Source organism: Siniperca chuatsi, linkage group LG16 (genome assembly GCF_020085105.1).
Source record: "Siniperca chuatsi isolate FFG_IHB_CAS linkage group LG16, ASM2008510v1, whole genome shotgun sequence".
NCBI lineage: Eukaryota > Metazoa > Chordata > Actinopteri > Centrarchiformes > Sinipercidae > Siniperca > Siniperca chuatsi.
Window position 1 is genome coordinate 25194296 of NC_058057.1, and position 19062 is coordinate 25213357.

A 19062-nucleotide genomic window follows, 5' to 3' on the forward strand; every position below is an offset into this window, starting at 1 on the left:
ATCAACTTGGACATAAAAAACTCTCCGTCCTTGTTTTCCTTGACCTGAGTGCAGCATTTGATACAGTCGACCACAACATTCTCATAGACAGACTACACAGATGTGTGGGCCTTACTGGCACTGCTCTGGTGAAGTGGTTTACGACTTTTTTGTTGCCCTCAACGAACACTCCTCTAAGAAATATGACTGTGGTATACCACAAGGCTCGATCCTACGTCCATTCCTGTTCAGCCATTATATGCTGCCCCTGAGCAGTGTCATCAGGGGACATGGGATCAATTTTCACAGTTACGCTGATGATACTTAACTCTATATTGCTGTGTCTCCTGATGACACGAGCCCTATCGATGCCCTCCACAGATGTATTTTAGATATTAATGTTTGGATGGCTCAGAACTTCCTTCAGCTCAACCGGGATAAAACAGAGGTACTCGTCACTGGAGCAGAGGCACAGAGAGAGAAACTGACCTCTAACTTGAAGTCACTGACACGCAGTCCCAGGCACCAGGCTAAAAACCTAGGTGTCATCTTAGACTCGAAATGTGACCAAATCCGCCTTTTATCACCTGAAAAATATTGCCAGAGTGCGTCAGTTTCTCTCCCAGGCCAATACGGAGACACTTGTGCACGCTTTTATCACTAGTAGGCTGGACTACTGTAATGCTCTCCTTTCTGGTCTACCAAAAAAAAGCCATAAATCAGATGCAACTTATACAAAATTCAGCTGCTTGTGTGCTGACCAGGACCAGGAGAGCACACATTACGCCTGTTTTAAAATCACTGCACTGGATACCTGTTAGTTTTAGAATTGATTTTAAGTTTATTTTATAGGTTTAAAAATGTATTAAATTAATTATTAATTAAATGGTCTTACTCCCGACTACTAGTCTGACATGGTTTTAATATATGTACCCACTAGATCCCTCAGGTAGTTGTCGCTAGGTTGTACAAGGGTCTAGTCTAAGTCTTTGGTATTTGTTTACTTTTGGTTGTTTGGAAGATTAATAATCATACTGCTTCATTCTGTATGAGTCACTAAATGCCTGAAAGGTCAAAATAACACATGCTGTCACATTGGCACAGCAAATGACTCAGACACACACACACACACAGTGATAATAATGCAAGTAGAGCACACAAGAGTTGAAGGTTAAGTGCTGAACCCAGGTTTGTCTGTAAGTGTGAGTGTGTGTGTGTGTGTGTGTGTGGACTCAAACCCAACAATGATTCACCAGATGTTAACAAACAGCTGATCCCCAGGCCAGCAGAGCTTTTATAACAAAACTACAAAGAGAAAGAGAGAGCGTGTTGGTGTGTGTGTGTGTGTGTATGTATGTATGTATGTATGTATGTATGTGTGTGTGTGTGTGTGTGTGTGTGTGTGTGTGTGTCACAGGTCAATGGCGTCAGACCCAGTGTGAGGCTATAATACTCTGTTGCTTGGAGAAACCTGACTGTGTGTGTCTGTCTGTGTGTGGGTTTGCCTTTATGAACTGCAAGGGTAATGGATAACACACACATACACACACGCGCACACACACACACACACACACACACACACACACAGACACAAACATGCTGGTTTTGCTATACTTGTTTGGACACTGTTTTGGATTACATTCACAGACTCTGATCCTCGGTGACGATGTAACAGAAGAACAGGTTATAGTACAGGTTTTGTTTTGATTAGTGCTGTTCTCTTAGTAACAGACTTTGAACAGAAGGGGACCCCACCCCTGAATCACATTATTTAATCAAGAAAGCCGTTCTTTGTCAGCAGATTGGTTAAAAACCTGTCAAACCTATCTGAACATCTTGAGGCTCATCACCCAAAACAAATGTATTGCATTGAAACGCCAGAAAGCAAGTGCTCGCAAAATGATTAGTGGTTTCGGAAATAAGAAAACACATGATTCTGCTACATAAAATTATGTTTATTTTTCAGACAGTATCTTTGGTCATGGTCATATGTATTGCTTCGTGTTTGGGAATCACTAACAAAGAAGGTTTTTGAAAACATTTTTGTAGCCCCTGGTACATCAAACTTGAAAAATTAAGTGGCAAATACACAAAGTATTCTGTATTTTTGCTTAACAAGCAACGTGTGAGAATCTCATTACAGGAATTGTTAAATAATATTCTACACCAAAATGATTTTGGCCATGACAAATGTATTCTGTCATGCCTTATTCTGACGTTGTTACATCACTGTTACATTTGTCATATCATGCCAAGTAAATATTGACAGTCATCTTTTATCTACTCCCCAAATGCCCTTGGTGGACCATTATCTGTAGGTTCTCATTTTATTACAGCTGTTATGTGACTGTTGATTTGTAATTTAGTAGAACGTATTTTTTCTATGATCAGTTTAGTGCTAACCAAGCTAGCCATTATATTAGCTGTCTGAGGCTAATAACATTGTTTCTTCCTGGCATGAAGGACAATGATACTAATTTGACGTCTTGTCGATACTTTTTTGAATGCAGTTTCCTTGTAACGCTATTAATTTATTTTTTTACAATATGTTTGGTTTAACTCTTGTTTCTGATATCTGTTTTTTTCTGATTTGTACTCACTATCATTGAATTTGCTGTTCAGCATAATTTTCATAGTTTTACAGTTGCTTCCAGTAAAAACCTCAAAGGCCAACTCCTGTCAACTTTTATAGGAAGCTCTTTGCATTTGTGTGAAGTAATTAAGTCAAGAGCTTAAGTATTAGTATTATAGATAATAATAAATTAATAACAAGACTGCAAAGTCAGTAAAATCACCACTTGAGCCATTATAACTCACTTTCAATTACTTTATTGGCTTGACTGTTAAACAGATTTATTAAAATACCATGTCTTTTTCTCTCCCTCGCTCTACATCACTCGGCCCCTCCCTCCCCAAATGGGAATGGCGACACGGTTGCCATGGCAGCCAGTATAGACAAACAACAGTGATACCATGGAATACCGCAAAATATTTACAACAAGACTGGATTCATTTCCCACACACACACACACACACACACACACACTGCTTCACAAAGGCACACACACACATACACACACACACGCACACACATGGACATTGGTGGTGTTCTGGTTGTTTTGGCGACGCCGCCATAGCAACCAGTCAGCTATTATATCATCTTCTGGAGTTGGAGAAGAGACACAAACAGAGACATGCTGTCTTTGTGTCTTTCACTTCAAGTAGTGTTATGGGAATGATCATTTTTTAAACACAACACACCACCTCACCTCACACGGCTCTGTGGATTGTGTTCTGGCAGAAGGAAGCTTCATGAGCGATTTTGCATTGACTGACAAAGTGCTGGGAAATATTCTGATTATCTCACAGGCTGATTTAAACACGCACATGCAGCTGACAGTGTTATCAGTCAGTCGACATGGTGCGCAGCGTTTTAGTCGCTGTCTAAACATTAGATTAAACTCACTTCCTCTAGATGGCAAATCAAAGCCAGCGATCCGCCATTGACTATATTCAAATCCAGAGGTTCACCAGCACCAGCTTTGACCACTGATAAGATTTATCAAGTACTTTATGGAGTTTGTGATCCACTGATATCAGTAACGGTCCAAGTAGGACTTAATTTTACATGTCTTGCCATGTAGAATTCTAATATAAGTATCCATCAATCAGTCAATCAATTTAGTACCACTTATCCCACAGCAGGCTAGGCAAGCTAGCCCAGATGTGCTTCTTCTCTCAAGAAACATCCTCCAGCTCCCCCTGGGGGTCCTGAGGCAAACCCAGATCAGAGGAGGAGATATGAGTCCTGCACTTGACCCTGTTACCCAACCCACAAAAACATGCATGTAACGGGTAAAAATATGTAGATATATTTCATGGCCATGAGTAAAAATAAATAAATAAGAGATGGATAAAGTTGGAGTCTTAAATTTTCATTTTTACCAATGTCATTTTATCAATCCTAATTGTGCAAATGATTTTTTTAAATTTTAAATACTGTATTTGTTAGATTTCATTCCTAAACATCCAATCAGTGTGGTAAAGTTACTTTGGTTGTTCACCTGAACTCAAGTGACAAAATAATGGTACATTCATGCAATATCAGTAGAACAGGAAGAACTGGAAAAACACCCCTTCTTCCGACTTGGGAGTGTTCACGCATTATTCTAAAGTGGTTAGCCCTAATGCTAACCTTGTAGTCACACCAGATAAATAACCTAAATTAGCTTATTTTGTTGTGTCACATATTTGTAGCAGTTTGTTACAAAGTGAAACCAGATGATACAAACAAACGGTGTATAGCTCCATTAAAATTAGCTGAATGGAATGTATTAGTGTTAATATTGGATTTTATTTTGATGTAACTGCCAGACGTGGTGCATTTGCAGCCATACCAACAGTTTGTTGACATGTCGTGGTTCTTTTGTGGGGGATATCATCGGTCTCAGAAATTCCCGATAGCTCCGACTCGGAATTATAAGTCGGAGGCTGATGTGAACGGTTTTTTCCTACTCAGCTGCTCGTAATTACGGTTTGAACGATATGGCCAGTTTCTCATTTTAATGCGTCAATTATGTGGTGACGTCAGTGGGGATAACGTCTCTGTTGTAACCATCCTCAGCCAGCTAACAGTTAACGGTGAATTAAACGGCAAAATCAGTACAGAAAATTCGACTCACCATGCCGTGGTTGAGCCACTGAGGGATGAAGTTGTCCAGTAGTCTGGGGTAGACCAGTTCTCTGTCGTACAGGTAGAGAGTCCAGAACGTAAACACCACAAACTAGAGAAAAAAAGGAAACACAAAGTAAGCAAACAGCGCACTTCAGTCATCATACAACACATATCGGTGCCAAGCTGCTGTACAAAAACACTGTATGCAGCAACATTATTTAACTGCTGCTGGTTACCAAACTTCTGCCATGCTGTCAGGTCAGTGATAAGAAATAATCCTCATATCCACATTTATTACACTGTATGTTTTTCTTTCTTTAAGTTGTCGTAGCCACCTTTGTGGGAGTACTCTTTTTTTCTCTTGTGAAAATGCAGTCAAGTGTTGCAAAGACATTGGTGACCTTAATTTAAACCTTTTTGTCATGCTGCAATAACAACACGATAAGCAGAACAAACTGCCTCTGTAGAATTTGAAGAATTACAACATTTCCTAATGAAGCCTTACTTATAGTGTTTTATTTAGGACAGTAAATTATACCGTGTTCTGATCCTTTCTACGCCGTGGTGGTGGTTCAATGGTTAAAGAAGCAAGTTGTTAACAAGAAGGTTGCCACATCAGTTCCCTGGACTGAGAAAAAAAATACTGTCAACAGGTGAGACTGTGTAAAACTTGGCTGATATCCACACAAACCGGTGCTTCTACTTGAGAATTGCTGTTGTCCCACACTTGAAATCATGACAAGATATCACAATGTTAGCATTCTAACTTGCTAAGCAAGCGTGAATTGCGCATGTCATGTTAGCATCCTATCCTTATCCTGCTTAAATTTATTGTAATGTTAGATGTTAGCATGCTAATGTTACCACTGAGCTCAAAGTAAAGCTGAGCCAGAGTAAAGCCGAAAATATAGCTGATGTGTATTAGGAACAACATGGCCCTCCAAACTTTACACTCTGTGCCCCACTTATGGTAAAGATCGACACTGTCCCTCCATTTTACATCCATCTTATAATGTTATGTTTTGGTGTGTAAGGAGCACTATAGCCTCACAGGCCCACCGTGGCTACAGATGTTTAGTCTTGTTATTTCTCTTTGCACACGCAAGGGCCAGCTGGCACACTAGGCCTCTAGCTGTGCATCAAGAACATCCCGACGGCAGACCCGGCTGTTACTTCCGTCCCACGTGTCCTGAACGCACCATAAGCTAACAAACTCTTGGTCTAATGTATCTCCTGCAGACTGTTTGGACCAGGGCCAGACCACGTTCTGCAGGACGGGGGTGGAATTACCTGACTGTCATCTGGGTTCCAGTTCGAGGCATCTAAACCAACCCCCCCATTGTACCCTGACCGTTCTCTGCTTTCAACAGGCCAGTGGAGGCAGGGAACACACACACACACACACACACACACACTTTGCCCCTGTGTGTCACAGACTTCCTCTACTTTCCACACTAGCTTACACAAAAAGGAGATGCCCATATGGACATGCATGCACATATATACATGTAATATATGCACCTGCACACTCGTGCAACAACATATATAACCGGAGCTACACACATATGCAGGCACACACACACTCTTTCCATATCAGTCAGGCTAGGTTTCGAGACCTTAGCTGTGGTGACAATCATGTCTATTGTACTGTGTGTAAACTGAACTCTGTGCCCAACTCACACACACGGCATCATGCCAGCTGACTGCTTCTATAGGTGTGTATGTGTGAGTGTCCAAGAGTATGTGTCAGAAAGAGAACTATGCGTGTTGTAGCCTCGACTCTGGCAGCTATCTCACCGGCACTCTGGTTGCTTAGGGCAGTTAGTTATCCACTGTGTGTGATTACTGTCTGTGTGTGTGTGTGTATAGTATGCATATTCTTGACTATGTGCGTACACATGTGTGTCGAAACCTACAGCAGGATATGGTTGTGGTCAGACAGCCATGCAAGTATCACAGTGCATTTGCTACAGGGCACCTTGCCAACTGAAATCATAAATAAAAAGTGTGTGTGTGTGTGTGTGTGTGTGTGTGTGTGTGTGTGTGTGTGTGTGTGTGTGTGAGAGAGAGAGAGGCAGAACCATGCGAGTAGAGTCTGCCAGCGTTGTGAGAACAGCCTGAAGATCAGACAGAGGTCATCGTCTGACTGTCTGAAGCAACAGAGGACGACTCAACATTGTTTCCTCTGTTCTGTTTTTTCACAGCAAGATGTAACTGAGATTCCACTGATATGAGCTGCTGAAGGTTCACACTGATCACTATGTTGACACTGGAGCTACTTGTAATGGATATGTTATTGTTACCAATATTTGACTTCTTCAAATATGACTAGTTATTACAACTGTCCCAAAGATATTTAATCTACAATAATACACAATAGAGAAAGGCAGCAAATCCTCATATTTGCAAAGTTTGAATGAGGAACTCACTGGCAGTTTTGCTTGATAAATTTAACAAAAAAAAAACAAAACAAAGGTCATTCTCGACCTTTGAAGCAGTTAGCCATCTGCTGATGATGACCATGTGATATGACTGAAAGCTCCAGGACAGCTACTAAATAGGTGAGACTGTTTTCTCAACAGATTTCTAAATTGTTGTATTGTTGTATATTTTTGATTGCCTATTTGATTAAACAACTAATCATGTCGACACTAGACGGCACTTTGACAAACATTTCTAATCACTGATTATTAACCATAATGCAACCGTAACGCTGTTACAGTTATACAAAGACTTTTATGCGTTACAACCAGCCCACTCCGTCTCCGTCACCTTGAGCTGAGAGAGAAAATGCCTCATATTGTAGGAACATTTTTGAATTTTTGAACAGAAAACGCACCACCCCTCATCGCTTATACTCGGCTCTAGTTCTCTCTCCCAGATTTGTCAAGCAGTATCTGTGCTGATAAGAAGCCTTTATATAACTCGGAGATACCGTTTATTGTTGCTGTTAAGTAAACCCTCAGAATTGATGGCTTTTTCAGAGTGCCTTTGGCTAACTGAACCCATGTGACAAAATCTAAATAAATGGCCTGATTCTCTTGTTATACCCAGGTCTAAATGTATAGTGTCTGTACAGTCTCACCGCTCCGACAGGGAAGGCCAGAACAGCCATCATCCAGTCCCTCAGGCCAATCAGCTTCCTCAGCTGCCGCTCCTGCTCCCTGCTGTCGCCTCCCTTAGTCAGCAGACTGGACACATCGATCAGGACACACACTCCGAAAAACACCGCCTGGATCACCTACAGAAAGAGAGACAGAGAGAGTTCAGCAAGCTCTTTAACGGCTTACACGTTTTAACGCGACAAACGCTGCAAAGAGACAGAGAACGAGAGAGCTTAGGTAGTACATTTTTCAGAGGAAGAACGAGGGAAGCAAAAGACGAAGAGTTCAGAGAGGAAGAGACAGAGATGATGAGAGAGAGCAACCAGACATTAAAGCAAAAACTGCACTGCAATCATTGAATTGTGTGGTGCACACACTTTTCCTTAACCTGCCTCGCGTTCCTCTACCCCAGAATTCATTTCAACATCCTCAAGAGAGGATGGGGCTGGAAACACTGACATAAACGTAAGATGAGCATGTTACACAAATATGACAGATGGCGTGTTTTTGCGGCCCACAAACCAACAAACTGTACAGACAATGTACACACTGACTGGGTGCTAAGTGTACCTTTGCTGTGTTTGCATAACAGCTCAGTCTTTGACTGATCTCAAAACTTACCAGGAATCTCGTTTTTTTTCTTGATATTTTACTCCACCTCCACCCCCTTTTTTTTTTTATTGTTAATGTACCATCATGAATAGGAGTCATAAAGCCATGGGATAGGTCACACAAGTTTAAACATTATCATCCTGGAGAACACGTGAATTTGAGCGAATTTGTTCGGCTCCACTTGTGTTGTTGCACTTGACTTGACACAAAGAAAATTTGCTTTGCGTTCAGTCTAAACACACCTTTAGCCAAAACTAGAGATGTGCCAGTGTACCGGTTTTACTATATTGCGTGGTGAAATATTCTGATGGTAACAACACTGTGATTAGCAGTTTTATTTTGATTAGCCACAAGGGACTGTCATTCTACCAGTCAAACAGAGGCAGAGAAGTGACAGCAGGACCAGCAAACCTGACAAAGAGGAAACTCCCTGCGTCAAGATCATCAACATTACCTTCATCTCTAGCTCTGTTATTAGTAGTTGGGTTGCAGAAATAGAGCAAAGATGGTGTGCAGAGGGGCGGATGGTGCTAGTGGCTTTTGAGAACCCATTATAACTGTGCCACAGTCCATCGTGCATACACTGTGCTGCATTTAAAGTAATATCAGTCAACTGTCAACTAACCTGCTTTGGTTTATGGTGTTTTTATATGATGTTAGTTGCTGTATTTTGTCCAACAAACAAAATTGAAATAATTGCAGCACAAAAATTTTAGTTTTGTGGTCTCTTTCCTGAGACTGTGAACACTGGGCCTCTTACTGTATATGATGGAGTCATGATTTTTGAACATTGGCTCTGGAAGTGTTGGGATGTTTTAGATGACTGACGATGATTTTATACTAGAGGCGTTCCGGTGACTGAGCGGTTAAAACGTGCCCTGTTCGATTCCTAGCCGGGGACTTTTGCTGCATGTCATTCCCACCCCAGAAAAAAAAAACAACTTTGTGCTTTCAGACTGTAAGTGCTTTCAGGTGGGCTCATGTTTGCCGGTTTCACACGAACAGTCCATTTGAATGACACACTGACAGGTATTCAAAACTTTGTACTGTATGCTGACATTTTCTGATAACTCCAAGTTCATGAGTTGTCTTTTTTTTTCTATTACAGACCCCATGAAAGTAAGCTTTAAAAATTGTTTCAATTCCTAAATGTAATGCTGAAATCCAATAAACACAAAATAACTTGCTGTCTTTAAAAGGGAGCAAAGCAATTTCCATTTTATTGCCCGTCACCTAGCAACAGTGTTCTCAAACTTAAACCACTTGAATGCCAAACATATCCTGTACTTGACTTCCCATATTTAAAATACAACCTCACCAGTTCCATTTACAAAGGCAGTACATACAGCAGCTGCTGTAGGAATCTCGACATGATGTAACATTGTCAATATTTGAATAAAATCAAAAAGAATTCAAAATAGCTATATTTGAATCAGTGTGAGATGCGAGGACACTAAGAGAAAGAGTGAAAAAGCAAGAAGATGACCATCAAGCATCTCTTCTTATTATCGTTGCTGATTATAGTTCAACCTGTCTCACACAGAGATGAGTGGAAATACAATTAAAAAGTTATTGATAATGGTGTGTGTGCAGTAATATAGATTTTTTTTTAAACTACTGCTACTACTATAATCAGATTTTATCTTGTGAATGCAACACCGTTTTTCAGTCAACTCCTATATGTTAGATGTTAGAAACCGTCCACTGGGAATAAATTCTCCAACAGAGGGAAACACTGTAAAAAAAAAAAAAAAACTCTTCCTTCTAAAACACACTATTTAGATAAAACTACACACGCTCATATCAACAAACACACCATAAATACTTCACTTAGATCATGAATTTCAAATGCTCAAATTCAGGAGGTGCTGTGGGGCGTTCAGTGAATTGTGGCGAGAGAGAAACCAGCTCTGTATTTTAACTGCCTTCTCTGTGTAATGAAACACTCAGTCAGTATGTTCACAATGATGGATCTGACCTTCTTTACCAGAGAAAGATGGAGATGATGCACACACCCATCTCTCCTCCTCTTTGCTTCTCTCCTCTAATCTCCCACTGGGAGTATCGGGTGTCACCCACTGGGTGTGGGGACGGCTGGACATTGGAGACATTTTGGCTTTAAAGCTATCGGATGCCAATTCACCTCCAGTTATATGTGTGTGTTTCTGTATGTATATCATCCTTCTGTCCAAAAATACTTAGCTGGTACCCAACTTCACGTGTGTCTGTGCATGTTTGTGTGTCTATTAACTGGAATGTGTGTGGATGTCAGCACAAATATTAGTCCTTTACCCTGCCTAAATTAGCTTGCCTGTTACATAAATAATTGGTTTCTATGAAAACTCAGCTAGCGACGACGAGGCTCAACACACACACAATCAAAGTGCCTGCATTTGTGAAATGGATCTCATATCATGTCTGTGTTTCAGTGTCAGTGTAGCACTTATTTGCTGGGCTGCATGTTGCACATGTTCATACAGTAACACAAACTGGCACACACACAAACACACACACACACACAAAGTATGATTAAGAGCCAGATGTTTTAGCGGTGTGCGTTTCCTGGCTGCTGGTGTGTACAGGTCATTAACAGCACAGTTAACCAGGAGGAGAGGTCTAATGTGGAAAATATGAGACAGCTGTTTCTCACGCTCACACACACACACACACACACACACACACACACACACAGGTATGCACTTCAGAGGGAATTATTTTGCCTTTAAAACAGGCCTTAACTTAACCTCTGCTGAGGCAAACTATAATAATGTTTATTAGCCTGTTAGGCCCATTATCAATCAATATTTAATTAAATACATTTTTACATATATCTTATAATTATTATTATTAATACTAAGTATAATAGTTGTAATAAGTATAACTGTTGTTATTATTGTTGTTACTGTTTTTGTTTTCCACTTGACAGCCAATGCCCTATTAAAAAAAACAAAATGCAAACACAGGGTTAACATCCCTGGCAATAATTATGTCTTGTTTCCACCAAAAATTTAAATAAATAAATAAATAAATAACCCAACAGCAAGCAGCTTCAAGCAGCGAGCTAAAGTTCAGACAGTATGGGCTGCTCATTCCCATGTGTTGTAGCACTCTGAACGCCTCACAATGTTGAGCTTTTGACATACAAAAAGACAATATAAAACAATATAAAATATGAAATAAAAAGAAGCACCCACAAAGTGTACATTGATTTGTTCTTCTGCTTACTATTTGTCTAGGATGGTTAGCTTGTTATAGCTGGTTCATAGCACTCTGAGACATGCTGTGTTTGTGGATGACAAACACAGAGCCGCCTCTTTGTGAATGCATGTATGCGTGCATTGTTTGGGATGACTGGGAGCCGTGTTTGTTTGCGTCTTCTTCCAATTTTTACTGGTCATTATAGCATAAAGTCCTTAACGTAATTTCACTTCAGAATCCATAATACTGCTTATGAAGCCTAATGTGCGCTGCCCCTCAATTGTTTCATACAGAAGCTTTTACAAGTAAAGAGCACCAATACAAAATGCTTTTTGATCATTTTTTGTGCCCAAAACTTTCTAAAACCTCACTGTTGATGTTAATTTGATATCTGTTGTGTTATTTTGATCCTGAATCTGTTTTATCCGTATGTTTATTTTAGGTGTTTTATCTGAATTTAAAGCCTAACCTGGGTCTTGTTCTTCAAATGTGGCTTAAATAATTCATTCATTCATTCAAAGTTGCTCTGACAACAGTTCCAGATGAACTTTGAACCAGCCTCGTAGAAGCAAAAAATCTAGACTTGTGTCAAACCGTTAACATTATAATCTGGATAACTCGAGGGGCCTGGGCTGCAAATTAGCTTGAGCTTGATGTTGGCTATATACATTCAAGTGGTTGCATTTATTTTTCCTGTGTAATAACATTGTTAAATAAACTACCGCCAAATTAAAGTAAAATATAAATTAAAAAAACTCAAACAAGACCTGTAACTTTCCAAACATCAGTCAGCTGGAATCTCTGTTATTCAGGACCACTATGGAAATAAGTTATTTGAACTTTTAGAGTGTTTATCCTGCGTCATACTCCAATTTTATACAGAACACTTTGTTTTATATGCTGTTCATGTTTTATTTTGTTTCGTTTTGTGTTTCTGCATGTCCATATTTCTTTTTGCTTTTTTTTTTTTTTTTTGGTGAATATTCGGTAAGTGTATTGTATGGGTAGGCTGTTACAATCAATGGTGTACGCGCGGCGCGCTCCCGCGTGGGCGGACCATTGGCAGGAGTGCATTCTGCACCACAACACCTGTTCCGGTTCAGCCACTACACAGTGAGCCTGGTCAACCACGTTGAGCGCTTCAAAAGCGACTCCAGACACAATTTAGTGTGAATTATTGCAGTTTTACGTCCTCATGTCCCGTTAACGATGAATCTAACACCAGAACAACGAGGGCAGGGAGGCGGAAACGCTGAATAATCATTTAAATCTGACGACAACACGAAGCACCGACTCTGCAGCTCACCCAGCGCGGAGAGCTACAAGCTAACTTACCGGGTGGTTGGGTTTAAAATTAAATAAAAAAAAAAAAAAATTAAATATGAAATCCTACCAGGTCGATGAAGGTCAGGAACTTCCAGCTGCCTCCATAGGTCTGGTGTGCCGGCATGTCTAAAGCTTTGTAGTGGCAGAGGATGGAGAAATAAGACAGCAGGATGGCGACCCGGAGAATCTGCGAGGGGATCAGCGCCATGATGCTCGCTCTCTGTCTTTATTTACTTGTGCACCTTTATTTCCACGCACCTAGTTCTACCTTTATCTGTGTTACTCTTTAATCCTATTGTTACCTGTCTTAACCTCCCACCCTGTGTCTGCGCCTCTCCTGCTCCCTGTCTGTCCACGGCTTCCGTGTTATGATGATGATGATGATGATGATGCAAGGGGGTCCTGTATACAGTACTATACTGGGAAATACTACAGTAGCCTACATGCATAAAGACTTCATATGCATTTATTTTGAATGAAACGAACACATGATTTAACATACTTTTTTTATAATGATGCTAAATGTTACATTAAGCTTAGTTTGTTCGATTTAATTATTTTTATTTTTATTTCTAGGTGCAATGTGGGACCCCTGAGCTCCAGCGCATCTCTTTCTCTGCAACATTAAAGTGAACATGATCGGTGTTGAATCCAAGCTGGGGGGTGTCATGTCATTGAAATCACATGACTTTTGCGGATGTGATGTCATAAACGGGGGCGGGACAATCGTCAAGCAGGAAGTACCCCTTGTGAAGTCCACTCAAAGGTCAGTGACAGGATCTAGACCAAATTAATGTTAAGCATATACATTTGTCATGAATAAAACAATGTTCCTAATTGTTATTGATGTATTTGTGCATCAAACGATGTAATAATATTGTGAAAATGTGTTTTAAAGTCTTTTTTTTATTTCAAGCAATCTTTAGTCGTCCCACTTTAGGAAAGGTTGTTTCAAAAGTTAAAGTGGGACAGTCGTATATACTGCATTATTCAATTGAGAAAATATGCTTTTAGGAGAATTAAATGCCCTACATGTATTTTGTTAAATGTTTGGGCTTGTAATACAGCAGTTGTATTTGTTTTAAGACCTTGTCATGATTGGCCAGTTAGCTAGCTATATTAGCCTAGTGGTTAGCTAACTGGCTACCTAGATAGCTAAGTCAAAGCAATAGCTTTTAGTCACACTAAATTACTACTAAATTAAATGACCAAACATAGGTATGCGCATTTAACCATGAGAGTTTTGGCAGATAAGTTTGTTTTGTATAAATTAAAATAGGTTTATCTAAGCCTAAAAACTAGACCCAGATTAGAAAATCTCAAACGATTTGACTCAAGGAACACTAATATATCTGCCATCTGAAAATTGTCTTCTCATAATGATATAAGGTGTTGATCTAATGCATTGGCTTCATATGGAAATATGATACACAAGTCACATTACCCTTATCCACCTATATAAGATAAATGATATATCTTAAATTAACTGTGATTATATTGCTTTGGCAATACACTCATTTACTCATTTATTTCTTAGTATTTTAAATTCAGCCGTTATTTTATGCATATAATAAACATATGTCTTTATTTGTCATGTGCACAGAGTAAAAAGCTGAAATGAAATAAACTTTAGAACAGATAGTGGCAACAATAGCAGATATATAGGAATAGCTACATAAATAAACAAAATAATAATAGAATATTAACTAAGGATCCCCTAACATAAATTAAAGTGAGTAAAATATATAAATACATTTCACAAATAAGTTGTAATTCATTAACATTTCCTTTTTTGCCGACTTGAAGGTGGACTACGTTCAAATGTTTGTCATGTACTCATAATACTGAATGAAGAAAATCTCTGTTCATACTAATATTTACTACTGTCTAAACTGTTCTGAATAGAATGAGTGTTAATTTGCCATGTCTGTATTTTGGCCATGCAGGGAAAACCAGCATCCTTCCAATAAAGCTGCCATTTAAAGAAAAATGAACTGATTTAAAGTGAAATAGAGAAAGAGAGGACGCTGATAGACATTATAAAAAGATCTCCAGCAGGCGAGGAAAGAGGTGATGCTGTTGCCACGGCAACGCTTAACTGTTACTCAGGAAAGCGTGTAGTGCTGTTTCTGCATTTACAGGTTTATGGATGGATGGACACATGCTAAGGTCTACATTACACAAGTCTGTTTTTAATGTTAAGATATTAACCTTCATGTAATTGTGTTTCAAGATGTTATAGTGATACATAAGTCAGGAATCAAACCTGTGACTGTTTGGCTACAGGACAAACTGTCACTGAGCCTCCACCCCTACGTGCAAGTCCAAAATACAGTGGAGATTGCATACTTGCATGCAGAGAAGTCTCGCTTTATTGCTGCTGTTGTGCAGTTTGTTCTAAAAAAAGATGAATAACAAATCTCTTTTTTAAAGCGGCTATAATTGATATTTTTATAAACACAGTGTGAAATGACAAATGACTGTGAAAACAATGTGACAGAGAATTAACACCTGAATCTGCAGCTCATCTCTGCTTTATAGCCACTTTCAGCTTATTGTTTAGTTGTGCGGCCCGCAGCTTTACTGTTTTGGTTCACACCATGACTACACAGGAGGCGCAGCGTGTGCAGCACTTTAGCAGAGAATCCTTCGTCTGTGTCTACACAGGATGCGTTCAGGCACCGTATCGAGTGTAGGTCACCCGCAGTTTGGTAGCGCTCAGAGCTCAATACACATGTCTACACAAAAAGCTTTTCAGCTGCGTTTTTCTGTCATCCATCTCACGAGCATCTGACTGAACAGATAAGCTTCTATTTTAATCAGTACAGCTGTCTACACAGGTTGTGTATCAGCTAGCGTGTAAATACAACCTAAACTGTAACAAAAAAAAATTTAAAGTCTATTTTCTTCCATTTTCCACGCATAACTACAGCGATTGTGTGTTGGACTCTAAGTGCTGCCAAAACGCAGGTGACCTGCACTCAATACTGCGTCTGAACACAGATATTTCTTGAACATTATGAAAGCATTCCTTTTAGAAGACCATGGGGAACTCCTTGGTTTATATAGAGTCAATGTTTCTACTTAGATAACTGCCTTATAAACGTACAGTATGCTCAGAAACATGTCATGGTATTTACGCACTAAAAAGCTAACAGTGTCTTTTTTGTCTGGTCCCAGCATGAGGTGAAACCAGTAAAAACGAATTAAATCACATGAACATGCTCTTTGTGAATAACATTAGACCACAGGCTATAACTCTTCTTCTTCCTCCTCCTCTTTTAAATGAATGGCGGTTGACCAACAATGATATAGTGCAGTACCTCCACCAGCTGGTGAGGAGCGTGGTCAGACTGGTTTGACTGAGATGGCCTCAGCAGGGTAAATCTTCATTATGCTCTCCCTCTCTCTTTTTCAGACTAATCAACGAAAAAACAAATCCTCGTACCCGTTAATGACTGTTGTGTTGAACCGAAGTCACTGGTAGGCCACATCCAACCTTCTGTTTTCAGACTACTGCACAAGTATAACAGTAATCTGATTGAAGGTCATAAATGCTACCTGCTAACCAAGGCTAACTGCAGCTATTTCAGTCAACACACGTGTGTGAAAGGCTACACTGACATACTGAAAAGTGATAGAGGTGAAAATATTTGCATTGGTAGAAACACAGATAAGGTAAAAAGTTATTTGTGATTGTGGTGAACTGACCCTTTAACATTGTTGTCCACGGTTAGTTGGTAAATGGTGCTAATAGTCAGCATTTTTGAAGAGCTCTGTCATGCAAGACCTAGATTTTCACATTTTAACAACTTCTTCCCCAAATTCGTCCGCTTTGGGGGATTAACTTGGTGTGGATGAAATGTCAAAACAGAGACATTTATATATGGAAATGTTTCCCCTCTCTCTGCCTGGTCTTTGAGTGCAGGTGTTTTGAGTCAATTCAGAACATCTCAATTCAGAAGAGTTCTGCAGCAAGTTAGTATTGCACTTCCATTTAGTTGGAGACCCCCAAGAGACAGGTCAAAATCAATACATGGATATCCTGATTTTAGTCCCTAATATAGGTCAAGCTCCAAAATCACTGCATTCTGTGGTTCCCATAGTGTGTTTTGTAAGACCCCTCATGCGTGGTAAACGTCCACATATTTCAAACTCCACACTCCCAGTTTGTAACTCAAGGTTTTTGTTAGTTGTAGTCTCCAAGCCCTTGTCAAATCTGTGGCGTGCCCCTTTAAAATGCTGAGTCATTTATTCACCTCATTATGTTTTTGACTGTGTGTCAGTCAGCGGGGCTTGTGCCAAGGAAACACTGATTAGGTTTTAGTGATGATCCAGATGTGGGATTTACACCTGTTCTCAATCATTGTTTTTAATCCACAAAAGCTTGCAGAGAGAGAGACGTCCAGATCCTTTGAATTGTCTTCACAGAGTCAATAAAACAACTAAATTTAAAATGCAAGTAATAGGAATGACTTGTTTGGGATCAGTAAGTTCCCCTAGTTTTGCTTCAGTGTTTTTGCATATATTAAAATTAAGTAGTTTAGATGTATGTTGACATTTCAAAAGTCAACAAGTGGTAGATGTCAAATACTGAGCAGCTCTGCTGGAGATGTTTAAGGGATTGGGTGCCTTGCTAAAGGGCATCGCCCTTGTGGTTGTTTAAGGAGTTGAAACAGTTTCTTGTTCAGTTTGGGGATTCAAACCAGTAACCTGGTGGTTGTGAGAGAAAGATCTTAATATGCAACTTGTTTAGAGTTTGGAAGAGTTTTGTGGAAAATGCCAGAATGATTGGACGTACTATTTTGGCCCTCGTAGATCCCTGAGAATCCTGGAGAAAGCTGGTGTGTGTGTGTGTGTGTGTGTGTGTGTGTGTGTGTGTGTGTGTGCGTGCGCATACCAGCCAGGACATCAATTTCCCACTTCATCGAGTGACACACACTATGCCAGCTCTGTGGGGTCTCTGAAGAGTTGGCAGCAACATGTTTCCTCTTTCCCTCTTCCTCCTCCTCCTCCTCCTCCTCGTCTTCCTCCTTTATTCTCCAAAATGTTCCACTGTGGAAACTCTGCTGACTGGTAGAGAGTCAGAAAGAGAAAGAAAGCCAGAGTCAACACATTATATATTGTTAACTCTATTGATTAAAGTATCATTTCTTAACCATTATTTCTATGCAGGAAGAAATCCATATAGTTTCAGAGCAAGAATTAATTAATGTCAAGAGATCGGATATGGTCGAGGAGATTTTCACCAACCACATCTCAGATTTTTTTAAGCAATTCAAATAAATAAATTACATTAAAATATCAAATGTTGAAGAGAAAAACTAAAGGCAATTCAGTCTGATAATCACACTAATTTCTTTATTACTTTATCATTATAAATGAAAAATGAAATGAAAATCCATTTAGGCTGTTTGGTATGTTTGGAAACCATGGGAAATTGACTTAATTCTACATTCTGTGGATTTAAACAGAGCTTGTCTGCAGAATACCTGCCAGAGGATCTGCTGGATCAAAATAAAATCACCCAGATCACACACAAAACTGCTGCCACCCCAATTCTACGAAGGTAAGTGGAATTGCATTTGTGGTGCTCAAAACGGTGAAAAGATCAGCTGCAATGTAACATTACAGTAACGGATACTGTTGTTTGTGGATTAACAGGGACACTGTTTCTGAAAAGACAAACTGCTGGTGAGTTTTTCAAAAGCACAACACTAAGTTCCATTTTCCTCTTTTGTCTCTGGGTGAAGGCAGAAATCTCAGAGACAAATATCTCTAAACCTTGGCAAATAAAACCAAACCTAATGGTTGGTAGGTGAGAAAATATATTTTGTGTATGCTGATTTGGGTGAACTAAACAACAATGATGTCAACTATGATAACCTCCATTCATATTGCACTGTAGATATAGTAGTACGGCAAAAAAAGACCAATAAAAAGCAGTATGAGGAGTAATACTGAAGCTCATTTTTTAAGATTAATTATCTCAAATCTTTGCAAATGAAACAAATGAACAGGTTTATAATGAACACACTGGATATGAGCTTCAGTACTGCTGCTGACCAGTAAGTGGCGCTGTTTAGCCCCAAACAGCGAGTAGAGTGATGAGGGTGACAGGCGTGTGTGTTGCTCTCTCTCTCTGTCAATCTATTCTGAACTCCCACA

The 19062-nt window shown here is 39.6% G+C and overlaps 2 protein-coding genes across 5 annotated transcripts in view; one reads left to right on the top strand and one right to left on the bottom strand.

Annotated features, from left to right (window-relative positions):
• aig1 (androgen-induced 1 (H. sapiens)) overlaps positions 1–19062 on the bottom strand; it is a 30427-nt gene that overhangs the window by 9747 nt on the left and 1618 nt on the right. For 2 of the 3 annotated variants that reach the window (XM_044169216.1, XM_044169215.1), the window contains exons 1-3: positions 12962–13258; positions 7740–7895; positions 4662–4763 (exon numbers count right to left, since the gene is read on the bottom strand). In XM_044169216.1, coding sequence (XP_044025151.1) covers positions 4662–4763; positions 7740–7895; positions 12962–13102 — 399 coding nt within the window. In that variant the 5' untranslated portion in view covers positions 13103–13258. Of the gene's footprint in view, positions 1–4661; positions 4764–7739; positions 7896–12961; positions 13259–17794; positions 17968–19062 lie in introns of those variants that run through there. The other variant, XM_044169217.1, reaches the window with a different exon arrangement.
• Positions 13386–19062, top strand: part of hivep2a (HIVEP zinc finger 2a) — a 118972-nt gene continuing 113295 nt past the window's right edge. Inside the window, exons 1-4 of one of the 2 annotated variants that reach the window (XM_044169041.1) lie at positions 13386–13660; positions 16210–16275; positions 18369–18463; positions 18559–18588. The gene's annotated coding sequence lies outside the window, so the exon portion shown is untranslated. Of the gene's footprint in view, positions 13661–16209; positions 16276–16336; positions 16378–18368; positions 18464–18558; positions 18589–19062 lie in introns of those variants that run through there. The other variant, XM_044169042.1, reaches the window with a different exon arrangement.